General features: G+C 44.9%; 1 protein-coding gene and 1 pseudogene across 2 annotated transcripts; both read right to left on the reverse strand.

Annotated features, from left to right (window-relative positions):
* Window positions 1–237: 237 nt before the first annotated feature.
* LOC106601598 (protein FAM117A) lies at window positions 238–8,793 on the reverse strand. 2 transcript variants are annotated; one of them, XM_014193929.2, is made up of 8 exons: window positions 8,258–8,793; window positions 4,819–4,964; window positions 2,645–2,740; window positions 2,285–2,398; window positions 1,683–1,790; window positions 1,326–1,509; window positions 1,089–1,245; window positions 238–1,006 (listed from the first exon to the last, which is right to left on the reverse strand). In XM_014193929.2, exons 1-8 carry the CDS (start codon window positions 8,373–8,375, stop codon window positions 745–747), a joined length of 1,185 nt encoding a protein of 394 aa, XP_014049404.2. In that variant the 5' UTR covers window positions 8,376–8,793; the 3' UTR covers window positions 238–744. The 2 variants fall into 2 exon arrangements, with proteins under 2 accessions (XP_014049404.2, XP_014049406.2); XM_014193931.2 differs by lacking the exons at window positions 4,819–4,964; window positions 8,258–8,793 and adding an exon at window positions 3,434–3,899.
* Window positions 8,794–12,848: 4,055 nt separating this feature from the next.
* LOC106601596 (glycoprotein-N-acetylgalactosamine 3-beta-galactosyltransferase 1-like) lies at window positions 12,849–16,138 on the reverse strand (annotated as a pseudogene).
* Between the last annotated feature and the right edge of the window lie 1,273 nt (window positions 16,139–17,411).

Raw genomic sequence — 17,411 nt, forward strand, 5'->3', positions numbered from 1 at the left:
TTTGTCTTATTGAATTTGAACTTCAACAATGTCCTTTTTGCCTCCGTGGATTGATGTTAACTTTTTCTGCCTGTTCCCAAAAGTATTATTTGGTGATTGGCTGTGTGGGCTATTTGGCGTGCCTACAGTTAAGCACTGAAGATTAGGTTTATGCACTAATACCAGATAGCCTAAAATAATGAAAGATGAACCTCAATGTAGCCTTTATAAATTGCACAATAATTACACATTTATGGATTTAAGGTATTGTTTCTCTTTATTCAACCAGCCTGCCACCCACCCGCCACACAATATTTAATGACTCTAAACCCGTCCACCCCGCGGATATAACCGCAGGTTATGAGTCAATCCGGGCATCACTAATTAGTACATCTCTGACTCCAAGCTCTAGCTATAACAAATCTAAGAGTATCAGAGCAAGGCCAAGTTGTGTAGAATAAAAATAATGTCACACACAAACATTTGTACAACTTATTTCCCCCCCCTAACCAAGGGGGCAAGTGACTATCACTGTACCCAGAGCAGCAAGTCCCTCTGAGAATCGGGATAGAACACCAATGACAGATTTGATCCTGATCCCACAGAGAACCCACTATAGAGGTCTCTCTTTTTGTTGATCTTAGGTGAATAGATCTGGAGGCTTGTCATAACAGTCCCAGACAAGGTGGTGGCAGCCATCTTGATTTAATCTCCTATTAGGATAAATCCATCCTCATTAGTCTGAGAACAACCCCATCTCCACAGTCACATGGTGGTTGTGTCCTGGAGGGGTCCACTCATGTAGCCACCAACCGAATGCCCAACTGTCTGGTAGGGGGCAGAGCCTTGACCTGAGCAGCCTGTGACAGGCGAGACTGACAGGCCGCGGAACAGGAGGTCCATGGAGGGCAGCAGGGGCTTGAGCAGACTGACAGGGCAGAAGGCAGAGCCTCCATGGGGAGTGAAATTCACCTTGTTGGGGTCAGGGCAGGATACCTGGAGGAGAGGCTCTCTCTGACAGGGAGACCTGGGGTTGAAGGACAGAAAGAGAGACGATTAGCCCAAATCATTTCTAATTACACAAAGTCTGTGTGCGTTTCAACACTCACATAGTCTCTTCACACACTACGCGTACTCGCTCACAGCCTTCAGGAGGCTCCCTCTGGAAGGAGTAGGTCTTGTTGGGACGAGGGGAGGAGGAGGGCTGCAACAGAGAGGGGTCCAGAACAACTGGAGAGGGGCACACGGTCTCACAGTCCACAGGGTCTGCACAGAGAGGAAAAAACATGATTTAAAAAGGTCCACTACGGTATTTAAGTCATTCAACAAACCATCCATTTACTCACCTGGCTCTCCCATGGGGCAGGGAGACTGAGATGGGGAGAGTAGAGCTGTGTTCAGGGCACAGGGAGACTCAGATGGAGAGAGCAAAGCAGAGTCGAACGATGCAGGGGAGGGCTCACTCTGGGTACCACTGCTGCACCTCTGGGCAGGAACTGGGGCTCTGTGGCCATCTGGGACATCCAGGATCTAACAGGGGAACAGGGAGAGGGTACGGTGAGGCTATGGGACACTGGCCACTGGAGAGAAATATGGGCTAACTGGCGGTCAATAGGGGAATCCAGTGGATCCATAGAGGGTTGAGATAATGAAACTAAGCCAGCCGGTACCCAAGCAGATTGGCTGTATTTAAACATGCTCACCTTGTGCTGGTCCTCAGGTGTCTCTGACACAAAGACCCCCTCCAGCTCCAGGTTCAGACCTTCCACACTGCGCCGCAGCCGAGGGGCCAACCTGCTCAGGGGCACCGTCTGGGGGGGGGGTCACCCAAGACACATGAAAATGGAGCACAGGAGTGTGTATGGTCTGATTTGATCTGTTCCACACAAAGGGGCTTGAGTGTAAGCGTATGTACCAAAGGCCATGTAGCTACGTGTATGAGTACGAGTGTATTCCTGTCAATGTGCATTCCTGTCATAGCGTGGCGATGGTGCAACCAGGCAGCTTGATGACACCAGCTCCTAAGAAAAGCAGTGCTGTTTTTCTAGCCCTGTTGCTAACGTCTCTCTACTCTGCCTGAGAAACTCAGAAGGCCAACCATCAGTGTTCTGTGTCAGTAAATACTCTGAACACCTCCTGGGTCCCACTGTCTGCATACATGACCTTACGTTACAGTCATCCAGGGGACATTCAAATTCAAAAATAACATTTTCAATTCAAGTAAACAAGTTGCAGTATCAATAAGGACGGGTTCAGAGTGCAAATCAAATCCACAGTATTATGGGGAGGGCTGTATAGGACGTACCTGTGTAGCGCCTGGTACATGGCCTCCAGGTAGGGGGTGGTGGGGACGCTCATATCCCCCAGAGGGAGGGGCGTGTCGGGAGCGCTTCTGCAGCTGGTGCTTGAGCTTAACCACCTGAGGCCAAGTCATAGAGGGGAAAGGACTTAGAAGAGACGCTTGTCTTTCAGAGGAAAGAATGAGGGGAGGAATAATTCAACTGGGATTGAGGGGTGTGACTGGCCGAGTCACCGCGGACAACAGGAGAGTAAAAATAGTCCCATCTGAGTTTTACTGGTGTATTGTGAGAATGATGTTTGATTGACAAGCTCCTGGTTAAAGGACCTTTTTTAGTAAACATTTACATTCAAAGGAAGTACTCACATCCCTCAAGTGTTCCGCGCTGCCCCATGATGCTGAGCGTTTGTGTCCGCCAACACTTCTTCTTCCCCGAGTCTCCTCTGCCCAGGAGCTGGGAGTCTATGGAAGGAGCAGGGTTGTTCTAGTAACCAGCCACACCTTTCTTATACAACTCTGCACACAACACACTTTCTGAAAAACTAAACTGACTTGAAAATAGTTTTTTGCTGTGGAAACTTTGCTGATTGGATTGAAGTCAGACAGCATTATGTTCTTGTCGATCATTTAACTACACAACTGGTAACTTTATCTACGAGTTCTAAGATTGACCTTTCAATAGAACATTACAGAGCAGTGAACCCGTTTTACTCTTCTCTCACAGTACAATTTACACCTATGGAAGTTAAACAGCACCCGAGCTACATGATTTGACTAGAGTACAGAAGCGGTGCCCTACAGCTGTCAGGCACACCTGCCAGTCACACAGCTGTGCAGAGGCAGACATGCAGGCGAGGAGTAAACCACTGTTGCTGAGAACACCCCCTACAAATGAGTAAAACAAGAACCACAGCAATGCAAATACACAAGTATCACACAACAGCTACAGCAAAAATGACTACAACAGCACAGACACAGTTTAACACAAAACATGTGGTGACAGCTGTATTCACACAGAATAGGAGACCGCCACAGAGTTTGGGTAATCAACATGGTGACATCCTGTGCTGTCCCTCCTTCATTCATCACAACTGAGCTCCATGTCTTCACATGCCTGAGGAGGAGGAAGAAGAGAGGACAGTGGAGCGTTCCTACCGACATAGGCCCCACTCCTCTAATGCCCACAAGCCCTGGGGTGAGCGTTGCTGGCAGACGGGAGGATGTGGGTGTGTGGCGGTCTATCTGCTGAGCTGCCCTCCCTCGTCTCCACACTCCTGCTTCACACACAGCCTGGACAGGATCCTCTTGCTGATGCCCAATTTCTCAACATCAATTTCTTTTTTCTGTTCTGCCTCCCCCTAACTTAGCTATTTTCTCTGGGTCTCCTCTCCTCCAAATGCAGGTTCCTCTCCAGGTCACGTTTCCCCAAAATGCAGTCTTCTCTCTGGGTCTAGTCTCCTAGAGCTCTCAATCCTCTCACAGAGTTCCACACTGATGTCATGACACACAGTAGTGTAACAGAGTCGGTCCCGGGCTATAAACGACAAAAAACCTTGACGCCATCTTCCGCCCTATCTGGTGGAGCCGTGGTCAGACACCGTGGCTAAATGTGTCACGGAGGGACAGACAGTTACCCAACCTTGTCGGTGTAGTGTTACTGCTCCCTAAACCCCCCCCCCCCCTCCCCCTCCACCAAACATGACCGGAGAGATCACGGGACACAAGGCTATAAAAAGATCCGGTCAAAAGGTGATGGAATGTTCTGGGTGTCTAACGCTTTGAATGCCAGTTCAGCCTTGTGTTTGATTTGATGTATATTTACTTTTAAATATTACAAAGGGGTTTTGAACCTGTTACTACAAATTCTTTAGATTGGGTATCTCTTAAGTCTGTGTGTTTGTGGCAGAGGGGAACTCCCCCAAATCCACAAGAAGCTGGTTGTATGGGGAAAAAGTGACAGTTTCATTACTGAAGAAAGGAGATAATGGCAGACAATAGAAGACAGTTATATCATCTTAAATAAAGCAATAAGGGGGGGAGGGGTCTGTTCTGTACAATAGAGGACAGGGGGGTTGTTCAGTATAAAACTGTGTCAAGATTGAGGGCACAGTGGTGGAGTGTGGTTAGGTTAGCCCAGGCTTTGTGCACTAGATGAGGGGTGGATACAGTAGGGGGGAGGTTGAAGAGACAGCAGAGGATGAAGAGAACAAAACAACTGTTTCCAGTTGGCTGCCTTCCACTGCTCCTCAGCTTCAGAATGGAACTGCTAGACACCTGCAGCACCAGCCTCAGATAGCTCACTTGGTCTTTATATTACACAATAGGACAACAGTGTTTATAACACACATTTTCATAGATTAGAAGTCTGGCCATTGTAAGCAACAACGGTGACAAATTGAATGGGGAGCAACAAACGGCTTTTAAGCAATATCAATACAGGCTTGACAAGAGTATATTCCTCTCTGTTTCAGATCTATGGGAGTTAATGGCTGTTAATGTTAAATTCACATTTGGGCTGTGACTGAGTCCGGTGAGTTTACCTGCGTGGCCTTGTCATTGACACAGGTGACTCCTTGGCTCTCTGCCTCCTTGGGCCACCGGCCCTGCAGATATGGTCCAACAATTGTATCCAGGGACAGGGTGCGACGAATGGTCGGCTTTGGGGGGCGAGACTTGCTCCTGTCGCCTTAAGGAAACAGCCAAAAGACATCACATTTACTGATATGAAACGTGTCTGCTTTATACTGTGAGTGTGTGATGAGGTCAATATTTGTAACAGAAGACAGATGCTAATCTTGTATGGAGGGCTGTTTTGTGCGACGGTGCCCCAGTTTGACAGCATATTGGTCTGACAAACTCAACGCTCAGGCTACCGGTGCAACGTAGTTGGAACAAATAGTCACAACATAAAGGAGGCTCAAAACTACTTTAGCACCAGCAGGAGTTCATAAAATGCCCCCCCTTGCAGAGGTTTGGTAAGCTCGTAGTACAAGTAGGTGTGTATTGGCAGCTCTTTGTAAGTAATCTCTGGCAGGTGTGAGCCAAGCCACTGAGCCTACAGCAAAGCCCTCCAAAGACATGTTGCACAAGACTGGCAATGATTCTACTGCTGAAACCTATTCCCCAACTCATACCACTTCCCTCCACCCCACTTCCCAGGGCAGACAGGATGTATAAATAAACACCACAGAACAAGCACTCGAGTTACTGGTGCATCATTACAGTGTTCTGTTGAAACACACTGTGGAATTACAGGCCACAGGGCCCAAAACAAAGGTCCCTTTAAACCTCTATTGACATTGGCACATGAGAGGGCACAGAGGTAGGTAGTGTAATAAAATATTACACTCTTAAAACACCTTTAGAGAGTTCAGGAACAATTAGAGCTGGGGAAATAAAAAGAAAAATAACACTGACCACTTATCAAGGATATTTTACTGATTAAAATAATCACGATAAGTATTCTATACAAAATATATGCGATGTTTGATAGGTGTCACCAAAACTGATGCGTTAAATAGAAAATGTGCTTACTCTGGCTCTAGCCAACAGCTCAAAGATACAGTGCGGGTAGGGTGGTCTACACAATGGGATTAAAATGGATAAGAGCGAGAATATTTGTATTTGTCAAACGGCAGCCAAGCATCAATCACGTCACCAGAATAAAATCCTCTATCTACTGGAATGGAGGATCAAGATCACCATGCACTTCCATCACCTTGTGAAGTTCAGAACTTATTCCATCTGTAGCCTAATAAACTATGGTTTCCCCGAGTAATAATGGGAGGACCACACAACATATCATCTCGACTCCAAGTTCACTTCAATATGATGGTTATTGAGTGGAGGCTGGTGGGAGGAGATATAGGAGGACGGGCTCATTGTAATGGCTGTAACGGAATGAATGGAACAGAGTCATACATGTAGTTTCCATATATTTGATGTGTATGATACTGTTCCATTTATACCATTCCAGTCTTTACAATGAGACCGTCCTCCTACAGCACCTCCCACCAGCCTCCACTGTGGTTATTATATCAATATTTGCTAATAAAGGCATTTCAACCAGTATTTCTCTCATAATACATTTTACTGACAAAAAGATCCCACCATGTCGAACGAACAAATAACCTGTCGGCATTTATAAAATTGTACCGAAACAACCTGTAGTGACTTATTATTTTTTATGGTACTACTTTAGTCGCATTAATACTGTGGATGGAAAAGTGGTTAATCAAATCGTATTAGTCACATGAGCCGAATACAACAGGTGTAGACCTCACAGTGAAATGCTTTCTTACAAGTCCTTAACCAACAATGCAGTTAAGAAAAATAAGAATAAGAAATAAAAGTAACAAGTAATTAAAGAGCAGCAGTAAAATAACAATAGCGAGATTATACACAGGGGGGTACCGGTACAGAGTCAATTTGCGGGTGTGCCGGTTAGTCAAGGTAATATGCACATGTAGGTAGAGTTATTAAAGTGACTACGCATAGACGATAACAACAGAGAGTAGCAGCAGTGTAAGGGGGGGGGTGCAAATAGTCTGGGTAGCCATTTGATTAGCTGTTCAGGAGTCTTATGGCTTGGGGGTAGAAGCTGTTTAGAAGCCTCTTGGACCTAGACTTGGCGCTCCGGTACCGCTTGCCGTGCAGTAGCAGAGAGAACAGTCTATGACTAGAGTGGCTGGAGTCTTCCTCTGACACCGCCTGGTATAGAGGTACTGGATGGCAGGAAGCTTGGCCCCAGTGATGTACTGGGCCGTTCGTACTACCCTCTGAAGTGCCTTGCGGTCGGAGGCCGAGCAGTTGCAATACCAGGCAGTGATGCAGCCAGTCAGGATGCTCTCGATGGCACAGCTGTAGATCCTTTTGAGGATCTGAGGACCCATGTCTCCTGAGGTGGAATAGGTTTTGTTGTGCCCTCTTCACGACGGTCTTGGTGTGTGTGGACCATGTTAGTTTGTTAGGGATGTGGACACCAAGGAACTTGAAGCACTCAACTTGCTCCACTGCAGCCCCGTCGATGAGAATGGGGGCGTGCTCAGTCCTCTTTTTACCTGTAGTCCACAATCATCCCCTTTGTCTTGATCACGTTGAGAGGTTGTTGTCCTGGCACCACACGGCCAGGTCTCTGACCTCCTCCCTATAGGCTGTCTCATCGTTGTCAGTGATCAGGCCTACCATTGATGTGTCATCGGAAAATGTAATGGTGGTGTTGGAGTCGTGCCTGGTCATGCGTGAACAGGAGTACAGGAGTGGACTGAACATGCACCCCTGAGGGTCCCCTGTGTTGAGGATCAGCGTGGCGGATGTGTTGTTACCTACCCTTACCACCTGGGGGTGGCCCGTCAGGAAGTCCAGGATCCAGTTGCAGAGGAAGGTGTTTAGTCCCAGGGTCCTTAGCTTAGTGATGAGCTTTGAGGGCACTACGGTATTTAACGCTGAGCTGTAGTCAATGAATAGCATTCTCACATAGGTGTTCCTTTTACTGAGAACTCTTTTTGATGCCATTCCAATCATTTGTGATGTAATAAAACATGGATGTAACTGACTGAGAACTCTTTATATGAGGATGTTCCAGTTGTGGTGGAACTGTAATAATGAATTGGAAAAAACATGACAGTATTCTCAAATTAAGTAGCACATTTCTGCTTTTATAGGGTCCTACAGAGAACCACATCAAAACACATGCTTGAGCAGGATGGGGGATGGCTGACGCATGGTGGAAATTAGGCTATATTCACTGAAAGTCGGTGGTCTGTTTAGAAAAATTGAGGCTAGAGGCTCCTGCACGTAAACTAGACCCATGTAGCTAAGCCGTAAGATACTATAACAGTTAATCATAATAGATAGTCCACATACTCGTTAGACTAGTGATAGACAGCAATAACAATGCAAACTCTAGCGACATTCCCACCATAGTGTAATATTTGGCAAGTGACATTATTTGGCACCAAAATGAGAATTTTTATTTACCAGTCTTGGAATCTTTGCAGCGCGGTTGTGCTTTGTTGTGAAGCTGGAATGGGACAGTGGCTCGAAGTGGTTGTAGACAAGGGGTGCCCCCCCGAGCCGCTTCACTTCTGCACGACATCCCCCCAAGTGTAAAATGAAGCAGCCGAAAACACTTCGACTTCAACAGGCAACCGTATCAAAGCTCACAATCAGTAGTTTTAGCGACCTCTTCTTCAGTTTAAATTGGCCAGTATTTCAATATTTATTTATGGTAAGTATCCAACATGGTTAGCTTCTCGCTAGCAGCCAGCCTTCTTTTGTGATGACCATGATTTCCTCCAACTTTTCTCTCGAACTAAAATAAATAAATAATCTCTAAAATATTAGCCCTGCATTTAGTTCACAATTAAACTATTAAATGCCCAACCTGATCATCCACCGTTGGCTATTATAACTTTACTTTATGTAAACTATCAGGCTACACAGTTGACAAAATATTGCCAAATCTTGTATCTGAAACTGACAACAGCTAAATTCTCGTGTCCAATTTACTTACAAGTGGGCGAGGCGAATGACACATTCTTGATCTGGTTGGGTACTGAAAAATACGACTTAATTTCTATTGGTCATAAACTCTCTATCTATCTATCTATCAAGGGTCTGCCCTCGAAAGTCATAATGTTCCCTCCCAGTTTATTAAATCTCAAACCAGCAGCGTACACCAGGGCCTCCCACTCCTACCTTCGCCCACACAATACATTCACACACATTCCTCTTTAATGTTCGAACATTATGGATTTAATCCTTATCAACACTGATAAAAAAAAATATAAAAGCAACATGCAACAATTTCAAAGATTTTAGTTTGTTAGTTCATATAAGGAAATCAGTCAATTGAAATAAATGAATTAGGCCCTAATCTATTGATGCCACATGACTGGGAATACAGATATGCATTTGTTGTTCACAGATACCTTAAAAAAAAGGGTGGGGTGTGGATCAGAAAACCAGTCAATATCTGGTGTGACCATTTCCCTCACACAGAGTGACACATCTCCTTCGCATATAATTGATCAGGCCTGTTACCCTACTCCTCTTCAATGGCTGTGCAAAGTTTCTGGATATTGGCGGGAACTGGAACACACTGCCGTATACGTCGATCCAGAGCATACCAAACATGCTCAATGGGTGACATGTCTGGTGAGTATGCAGGCCATGGAAGAACTGAGACAGTTTCAGCATCCAGGAATTGTGTGCAGATCCTTGCAACATAGGGCCATGCATTATCATGATGAAATATGAGGTGGTGGTGGCAGCAGATGAACGGCACGACAATGGGCCTCAGGATCTCGTCACGGTATAGCTGTGCATTCAAATTGCCATCGATAAAATGCAAATGTGTTTGTTGTCCTTAGCTTATGCCTTCCCATACCATAACCCCACCGCCATCATGGGATATTCTGTTCACAACATAGACATCAGCAAACCGTTCACCCACACAACGTCATACATGCCGTCTGCACGGTACAACTGAAACCGGGATTCATCCATGACGAGCACACTTCTCCAGCGTGCCAATGGCCATCGAAGGTGAGCATTTATCCACTGAAGTCGGTTACGAAACCAAACTGCAGTCAGGTCACGACCCTGGTGTGGACGACGAGCACGCAGATGAACTTCCCGAGATGGTTTCTGACAGTTTGAGCAGAAATTCTTCGGTTGGGCAAATCCAGTTTCATCAGCTGTCCGGTTGGTTGGTCTAAGACGAGCCCGCAGGTGAAGAAGCCGAATGTGGAGGTCCTGGGTTGGTGTGGTTACACGTGGTCTGTGGTTGTGAAGCCGGTTGGACATACTGCCAAATTCTCTAAGACGACGTTGAGGTGGGTAATAGTAAAGAAATGAACATTAAATTCTCTGGCACAGCTCTGGTGGACATTCCTGCAGTATGCATGGCAATTGCACGCTCCCTCAAAACTTGAGACATGTGTGGCATTGCGTTGTGTGTAAAATCTGCACATTTTAGAATGGCATTTTATTGTCCCCATACAAGGTGCACCTGTATAATGATCATGTTGTTTAATAAGCTTCTTGATAATCATCCACCTGACAGGTGTGGCATATCTTGGAAAAGGAGAAATTCTCACTAACAGGGACGTAAACACATTTGTGCACAACATTTGAGAGAGAGAAGTTTTTTTGTGCATATGGAAAATGTCTGGGATCTTTTATTTCAGCTAATGAAACATGGGACCAACACTTTACATGTTGCATTTATATTTTTGTTTTGTATATAATTTATCAAGACATTGTCAATATTGGATCAACTTGAGTGTTAAAAAGGCCTATATACAAGCCAGAATGTTCATGACCTGATTTGGAGTTCTGTTCAGATCTTGCAACTTGCCCATAGATCTACCAATTTATGTTAGCTGATGCTGCTGAAGTAAGACATTGAAAATCAGAGCTCTTATCATATATTCTGAAAAAACATGACGCAAAAGACCTGCGTTGGAGAAGAAAATGAAAATCAAATGCCCAGTAACGCTTCAGTGATCTGTGGGCTCCAAAGGGCCTCTTATACAGTTCAAACTACCCGGGTTGAGATTAATTTTTTTTTTTTTTAAATAAATAATAATAATAATAATATATATATATATATATATACACTGCTCAAAAAAATAAAGGGAACACTTAAACAACACATCCTAGATCTGAATGAAAGAAATAATCTTATTAAATACTTTTTTCTTTACATAGTTGATTGTGCTGACAACAAAATCACACAAAAAGAATCAATGGAAATCCAATTTATCAACCCATGGAGGTCTGGATTTGGAATCACACTCAAAATTAAAGTGGAAAACCACACTACAGGCTGATCCAACTTTGATGTAATGTCCTTAAAACAAGTCAAAATGAGGCTCAGTAGTGTGTGTGGCCTCCACGTGCCTGTATGACCTCCCTACAACACCTGGGCATGCTCCTGATGAGGTGGCAGATGGTCTCCTGAGAGATCTCCTCCCAGACCTGGACTAAAGCATCCGCCAACTCCTGGACAGTCTGTGGTGCAACGTGGCGTTGGTGGATGGAGCGAGACATGATGTCCCAGATGTGCTCAATTGGATTCAGGTCTGGGGAACGGGCGGGCCAGTCCATAGCATCAATGCCTTCCTCTTGCAGGAACTGCTGACACACTCCAGCCACATGAGGTCTAGCATTGTCTTGCATTAGGAGGAACCCAGGGCCAACCGCACCAGCATATGGTCTCACAAGGGGTCTGAGGATCTCATCTCGGTACCTAATGGCAGTCAGGCTACCACTGGCGAGCACATGGAGGGCTGTGCGGCCCCCCAAAGAAATGCCACCTCACACCATGACTGACCCACCACCAAACCGGTCATGCTGGAGGATGTTGCAGGCAGCAGAACGTTCTCCACGGCGTCTCCAGACTCTGTCACGTCTGTCACATGTGCTCAGTGTGAACCTGCTTTCATCTGTGAAGAGCACAGGGCGCCAGTGGCGAATTTGCCAATCTTGGTGTTCTCTGGCTAATGCCAAACGTCCTGCACGGTGTTGGGCTGTAAGCACAACCCCCACCTGTGGACGTCGGGCCCTCATACCACCCTCATGGAGTCTGTTTCTGACCGTTTGAGCAGACACATGCACATTTGTGGCCTGCCGGTTGGTCATTTTGCAGGGCTCTGGCAGTGCTTCTCCTGCTCCTCCTTGCACAAAGGCGGAGGTAGCGGTCCTTCTGCTGGGTTGTTGCCCTCCTACGGCCTCCTCCACGTCTCCTGATGTACTGGCCTGTCTCCTGGTAGTGCCTCCATGCTCTGGACACTACACTGACAGACACAGCAAACCTTCTTGCCACAGCTCGCATTGATGTGCCATCCTGGATGAGCTGCACTACCTGAGCCACTTGTGTGGGTTGTAGACTCCGTCTCATGCTACCACTAGAGTGAAAGCACCGCCAGCATTCAAAAGTGACCAAAACATCAGCCAGGAAGCATAGGAACTGCGAAGTGGTCTGTGGTCCCCACCTGCAGAACCACTCCTTTATTGGGGGTGTCTTGCTAATTGCCTATAATTTCCAACTGTTGTCTATTCCATTTGCACAACAGCATGTGAAATTTATTGTCAATCAGTGTTGCTTCCTAAGTGGACAGTTTGATTTCACAGAAGTGCGATTGACTTGGAGTTACATTGTGTTGTTTAAGTGTTCCCTTTATTTTTTTGAGCAGTGTATATCATCTTTTTTTAAATCGCACAAACCAATTTGTAACCTCAGCTAACGTAGTATGTCGCTGGAAGACAGTATTTTAACCATATAATTAGGAATTAGAATAGTATTTAATAGGATCTCTATGCCTTTAATGACAGACTCAATGTATGAATACATACTGTAACTAGGCAAATATCCAGACTAGATCATGATGAATTGGTTTGAACTAGCATGGACCTTATCAAAGACTTTAGTAACAATATTGGTTTTAATGTTTGCAAGACACCTCTTTACAAGAGAATGACATCATTAATTACAGTGTGAGCATGTATATTATTATTTATTATCAGGGATGTCACTGTCAAATCCATAGAAAGGGGTCTCTGCTTATCCCTCTCTGGTCTCACCCAGCTTTGGGCTGTGGCCACCAACTGGACTGAGATGGTACAGGAAGTAATCTAGCATGCACATTCTGACTGGCTCGACGTAATGGAAGGATACAGTTGAATTGGAGCAACAGTCTGGACCCTGACAGAGAGGGAGAAAGAAATTAAAAACAGATGAGCAGGAAGCTCAATGGCACTGAAGGGAGGTCATTTGATATGTGTTGTACTGAGAGTGTAGACCTACTTACCACTTTGGAAGGGTAATAGTTGTACTGGTGGAACCATTTGGGCAGTGTGTCTTTGGTACAGAGAAGTTTACCCAGCCACAGGGGGTGGAAGGTTTCCCTGTGCTGGAGGTCTCTAGAGTCCCCTGCTGGGACTCCCAGCTTCTGGAGGCAGAAGCCCAGCAGTAGGTCCTCTGCAGAGGTGGACTGGCTGCAGGTTCCATGATGCAGGGCCCTGACATAGCGGCTCACAGACTCGCGGCTCAGCACCACCACTCATGTAGCCTTGAGAGACAAAGCGGCGAAAACGTCTGCCCAGATACACAGGCTGGTCTGGGCTGAACCGAGACAGGAGCAGACGCAAGTTTTCCACTATTACATAGGTGTCATCATCAGCTTTGAGGAACCAGTCAGCCTTGTCTAGGTATCTGGAAATGGAGGGAAAGAGGAGCGGTCAAAGACAGAAGGTAGAGTTTGTCTCCTTCACCAGCACATACAAATACACATAGTGGTTTCAGAACACATTCACACCCCTTGACCTTTCCAACATTTTGTTGTGTTACAGCCTGAATTTAAAATGGATTAATTTGAGATTGTGTGTTACTGGTTTACACACAACACCATAATGTTTTAGTGGAATTATATTTTTAGAAATCTATGACAAGACTTAATGGCATAATGGCTGTCTAGCAATGATCAACAATCAACAAAACTTAAAGATCTTTAAAAAGAATCATGTACAAATATTGTACAATCCAGGTGTACAAAGTCCTTAGAGACTTACCCAGAAAAACTCACAGCTGTAATCACTGCCAAATATGATTCTAACATGTATTGACTCCGGTGTGTGACTACTCATGGAAACGAGATAATGTCTTTAGAAATGTTTGCAAATTTATGTGACATTGTGTGTAGATGGGTGACCAAAAAAAGAGCATCTTTACATAGGTCACCTGACTGACAGTCTGTCATCAGCCCATCCATCCACATTGCACTACATACATTCAGTGCATTTAGAAAGTATTCAGACCCCTTCACTTTTTCATACGTTACAGCCTTATTCTAAAATTGATTAAATAGTTTATTTTCTTCATCAATCTACACACAATACTCCATCACAAAACAAAAACAGATTTTTATAAATATTTGCAAATGTATAAAATATAAACTGAAATATTACATTTGCATAAGTATTTAGACCCTTTGTTGAAGCACCTTTGGCAGCAATTACAGCCTCGAGTCTTCTTGGGTATGACGCTAAAAGCTTGGCAAACCTGTATTTGGGGAGTTTCTCACATTCTTCTCTGCAGATCCTCTCAAGCTGTCAGGTTGGATGAGGAGCGTCGCTGCACAGCTATATTCATGTTCGATCAGGTTAAAGCCTGGGATCTGGCTAGGCCACTTAAGAACATTGAGACCCTGTCCCGAAGCCACTCCTGCAATGCCTTGGCTGTGTGCTCAGGGTCTTTGTCCTGTTGGAAGGTGAACCTTCGACCAAGTCTGAGGTCCTGAGCACTCTGGAGCAGGTTTTCATCAAGGATCTCTCTGTACTTTGCGCCGTTCATCTTTCCTTTCCCTCGATACTGACTAGTCTCCCTGTCACTGAAAAAAATCCCCACAGCATGATGCTTCCATCAGACGTGAAGCTTGGCATTCAGGCCAAAGAGTTCAATCTTGGTTTCATCAGACCAGAGAATCTAGTTTCTCATGGTCTGAGAGTCCTTTAGGTGTCTTTTGGAAAACTTCAAGCGAGCTGTCATGTGTGTTTTACTGAGGAGTGGTTTCCATCTGGCCACTCAACCATAAATAACTGATTGGTGGAGTGCTGCAGAGATGGTTGTCCTTCTGGAAGATTCTCCCACCTCCACAGAGAAACTCTGGAGCTCTGTCAGAGTGACCATCGGGTTCATGGTCACCTCCCCCGAATGCTCAGTTTGGCCAGGCGGCTAGCTCTAGTGAGAGTCTTGGTGGTTCAAAACTTCTTCCATTTAAGAAAGATAGAGGCCACTGTGTTCTTGGGGATCTTCAATGCTGCAGAAATGTTGTGACCCTTTCTCAGATCTGTGCCTCAACACAATCCCATTTCAGAGCTCTACGGACAATTCCTACGAGCTCATAGCTTGGTTTTGCTCTGACATGCACTGTCAACTGTGGGACCTTATATAGACAGGTGTGTGGCTTTCCAAATCATGCCCAATCAATTGAATGTACCACAGGTGGACTCCAATTAAGTTGTAGAAACATCTCAAGGATAATCAATGAAAACAGGATGCACCTGAGCTCAATTTCGAGTCTCATAGCAAAGGGTCTGAATACTTTTGTAAATAAGGTGTTTCAGTTTAAGGTATTTGCAAACATTTCTAAAAAACCTGTTTTCACTTTGTCATTATAGGATATTGTGTGTATATTTAATTTAATCAATTTTAGAATACAGCTGTTACAGAACAAAATGTGGAAAAATGTAAAAGGTCTGAATACTTTCCAAATGCACTGTAGATCTCCCATATCACATGGATACCACTAGACCACCAGAATCATGTCCTCCATCAATGTGAGAGAGATTAGGAGAACATACTGGTGTTGTGGGAGCATTGCCCGTCATGCAATTAGTTGTAAGTGGCCATGGTCTTATTGTACAGGTTGGCCCGTCCCTCCTCTGTTGCCAGACCCAGCACGGTCCCAGGGAACAGGAGGTCCGGCTTAGAGCTCATGAAGAGCAGTGTGTCACAGTGAGGCCCCCAGGTGTTCACTATGTGTTTAGCTCTGGTCCACAGAGTCTGGGGTGAGGTAAACACCCAGCAGAGCAGTCAACCCGAAGAGGGGGAGGGGGGCAATGGCGAGAGGACTGAGGCATTAGTGGCAACAGCAGAGTCGTGTACTGAGAGAGAGAGAGAGAGAGAGAAATATGATCATGTGGCTGAGTGTATTGGAGATATTCAGAGAGGTGTAAAAAATACTGTAGCTCCAATTTACCTGAAGGGAGCTCACCCAAGAGGCTGCTGGTCCGTGAGGGCAAGGGCACTGTCTCCTGAGAGATCTGATAAGCTCTGTAGTAAGCAATGGCCATGAAACAGAGACAGAACCCCAACACAAAGCCAGCACAGAACGTAAAATCCAAGAGCCTGGAAGGCTTTGAAGTGGACTTTGACATAATCATCTGCACAAGACAAAATCATATTGTAAAAGTAATGTCTAGGTTTACAAAAAAGAGCATTCGCAGACTAAGTCAAACAAAAACCAATCTGGTTTATAAGAAGTTGCAACAAGGAGACACATCCAGCACAGAAAATGTCTAACTGACATCTTGGAGACTGGCCCTTTATATACTAATCAGACAGCACCAAATGTTCGAGTCACAAACGTGGGCATTCAATTGTGTAGGCAATACCACACACACAGAAGAAAAAAAAACTAAACGTCCCTCGTCTGTCACGAATGTTGAATACAATTATTGGAACGTACTCTGATGATTGGGTGTTGGTCGTTCAGCTAGTCAGAATATTACAAAATATCCACAGGAAAGTATTAAACAGACTTCAAAACATGGCTCCGTGTGTGGCAATCAAGATGTGTTTGCTCATGACTGAACACACGAGATGGATGTACATGATTCTGCAGTGCTTTGCTTCAGACTGTATACCAAGAATTGGTATCAAAGTCTGATTTATTAAGCTATGGAAACACCAGCCCAAGAAGCTTGTAGTTCGTCAAAACAGAAGGCAGTGACTTGGTCAGCTGCTACAGAATCACACAGTGTTATAAATACAATACTAGAGTGAATAATAAGTGTGTCCTTGTACATCGTCTGGCATCACCCACTATCAACAGATATGATAGTAATCCATAACATAACAGTCTATTGACCATCAACCCACACCTTGAGTGTCACAAACACTGGAAGTCATGTGTATTACGAAAGGGAAAATATAAATATGCTAAACATAGTGTTAATCCCTCTAAACTAAATATGAACTTTAGTGATCTAAATGTCCCATTACCAACATGCATAGACCTACAAATCAATCCTAAATCTTACATTTGGTTTTACAAAGTTCTATCAAACATACCAGCCCTCTGCCTTCCAGAAACAGAACAATGACCTGATGTGACTGTTAATTGGACACCCCCCCCCTGCAGACACACTGCCCACCAATTGATTGATTGGGGACACATTAGTAAATGGACCACTAGATGGTGCCATAGAGCACCTTGTAAACATTCAAACCTGGGCTTAGTTTATCAAAATTGATCCATCTGGATTTCACCTTTTGTACAGGATTAAATGCATAGAAATATATTGAATGGAAAGGTATCCACATTCAAGGTAATGATTTGTCCAT

This window comes from Salmo salar, chromosome ssa06 (assembly GCF_905237065.1).
Source record: "Salmo salar chromosome ssa06, Ssal_v3.1, whole genome shotgun sequence".
Lineage (NCBI taxonomy): Eukaryota > Metazoa > Chordata > Actinopteri > Salmoniformes > Salmonidae > Salmo > Salmo salar.

Excerpts from the sequence above, each read along its gene's own strand:
- LOC106601598 (XM_014193929.2), bottom strand. The coding sequence starts at position 8,375 with ATGTCGTGCAGAAGTGAAGCGGCTCGGGGGGGCACCCCTTGTCTACAA. Across the intron at positions 2,741-4,818 it reads TCAATGACAAGGCCACGCAG|ACTCCCAGCTCCTGGGCAGA; the intron begins GTAAACTCACCG and ends CTCCTTCCATAG. Across the intron at positions 1,510-1,682 it reads CACCTGAGGACCAGCACAAG|ATCCTGGATGTCCCAGATGG; the intron begins GTGAGCATGTTT and ends TTCCCCTGTTAG.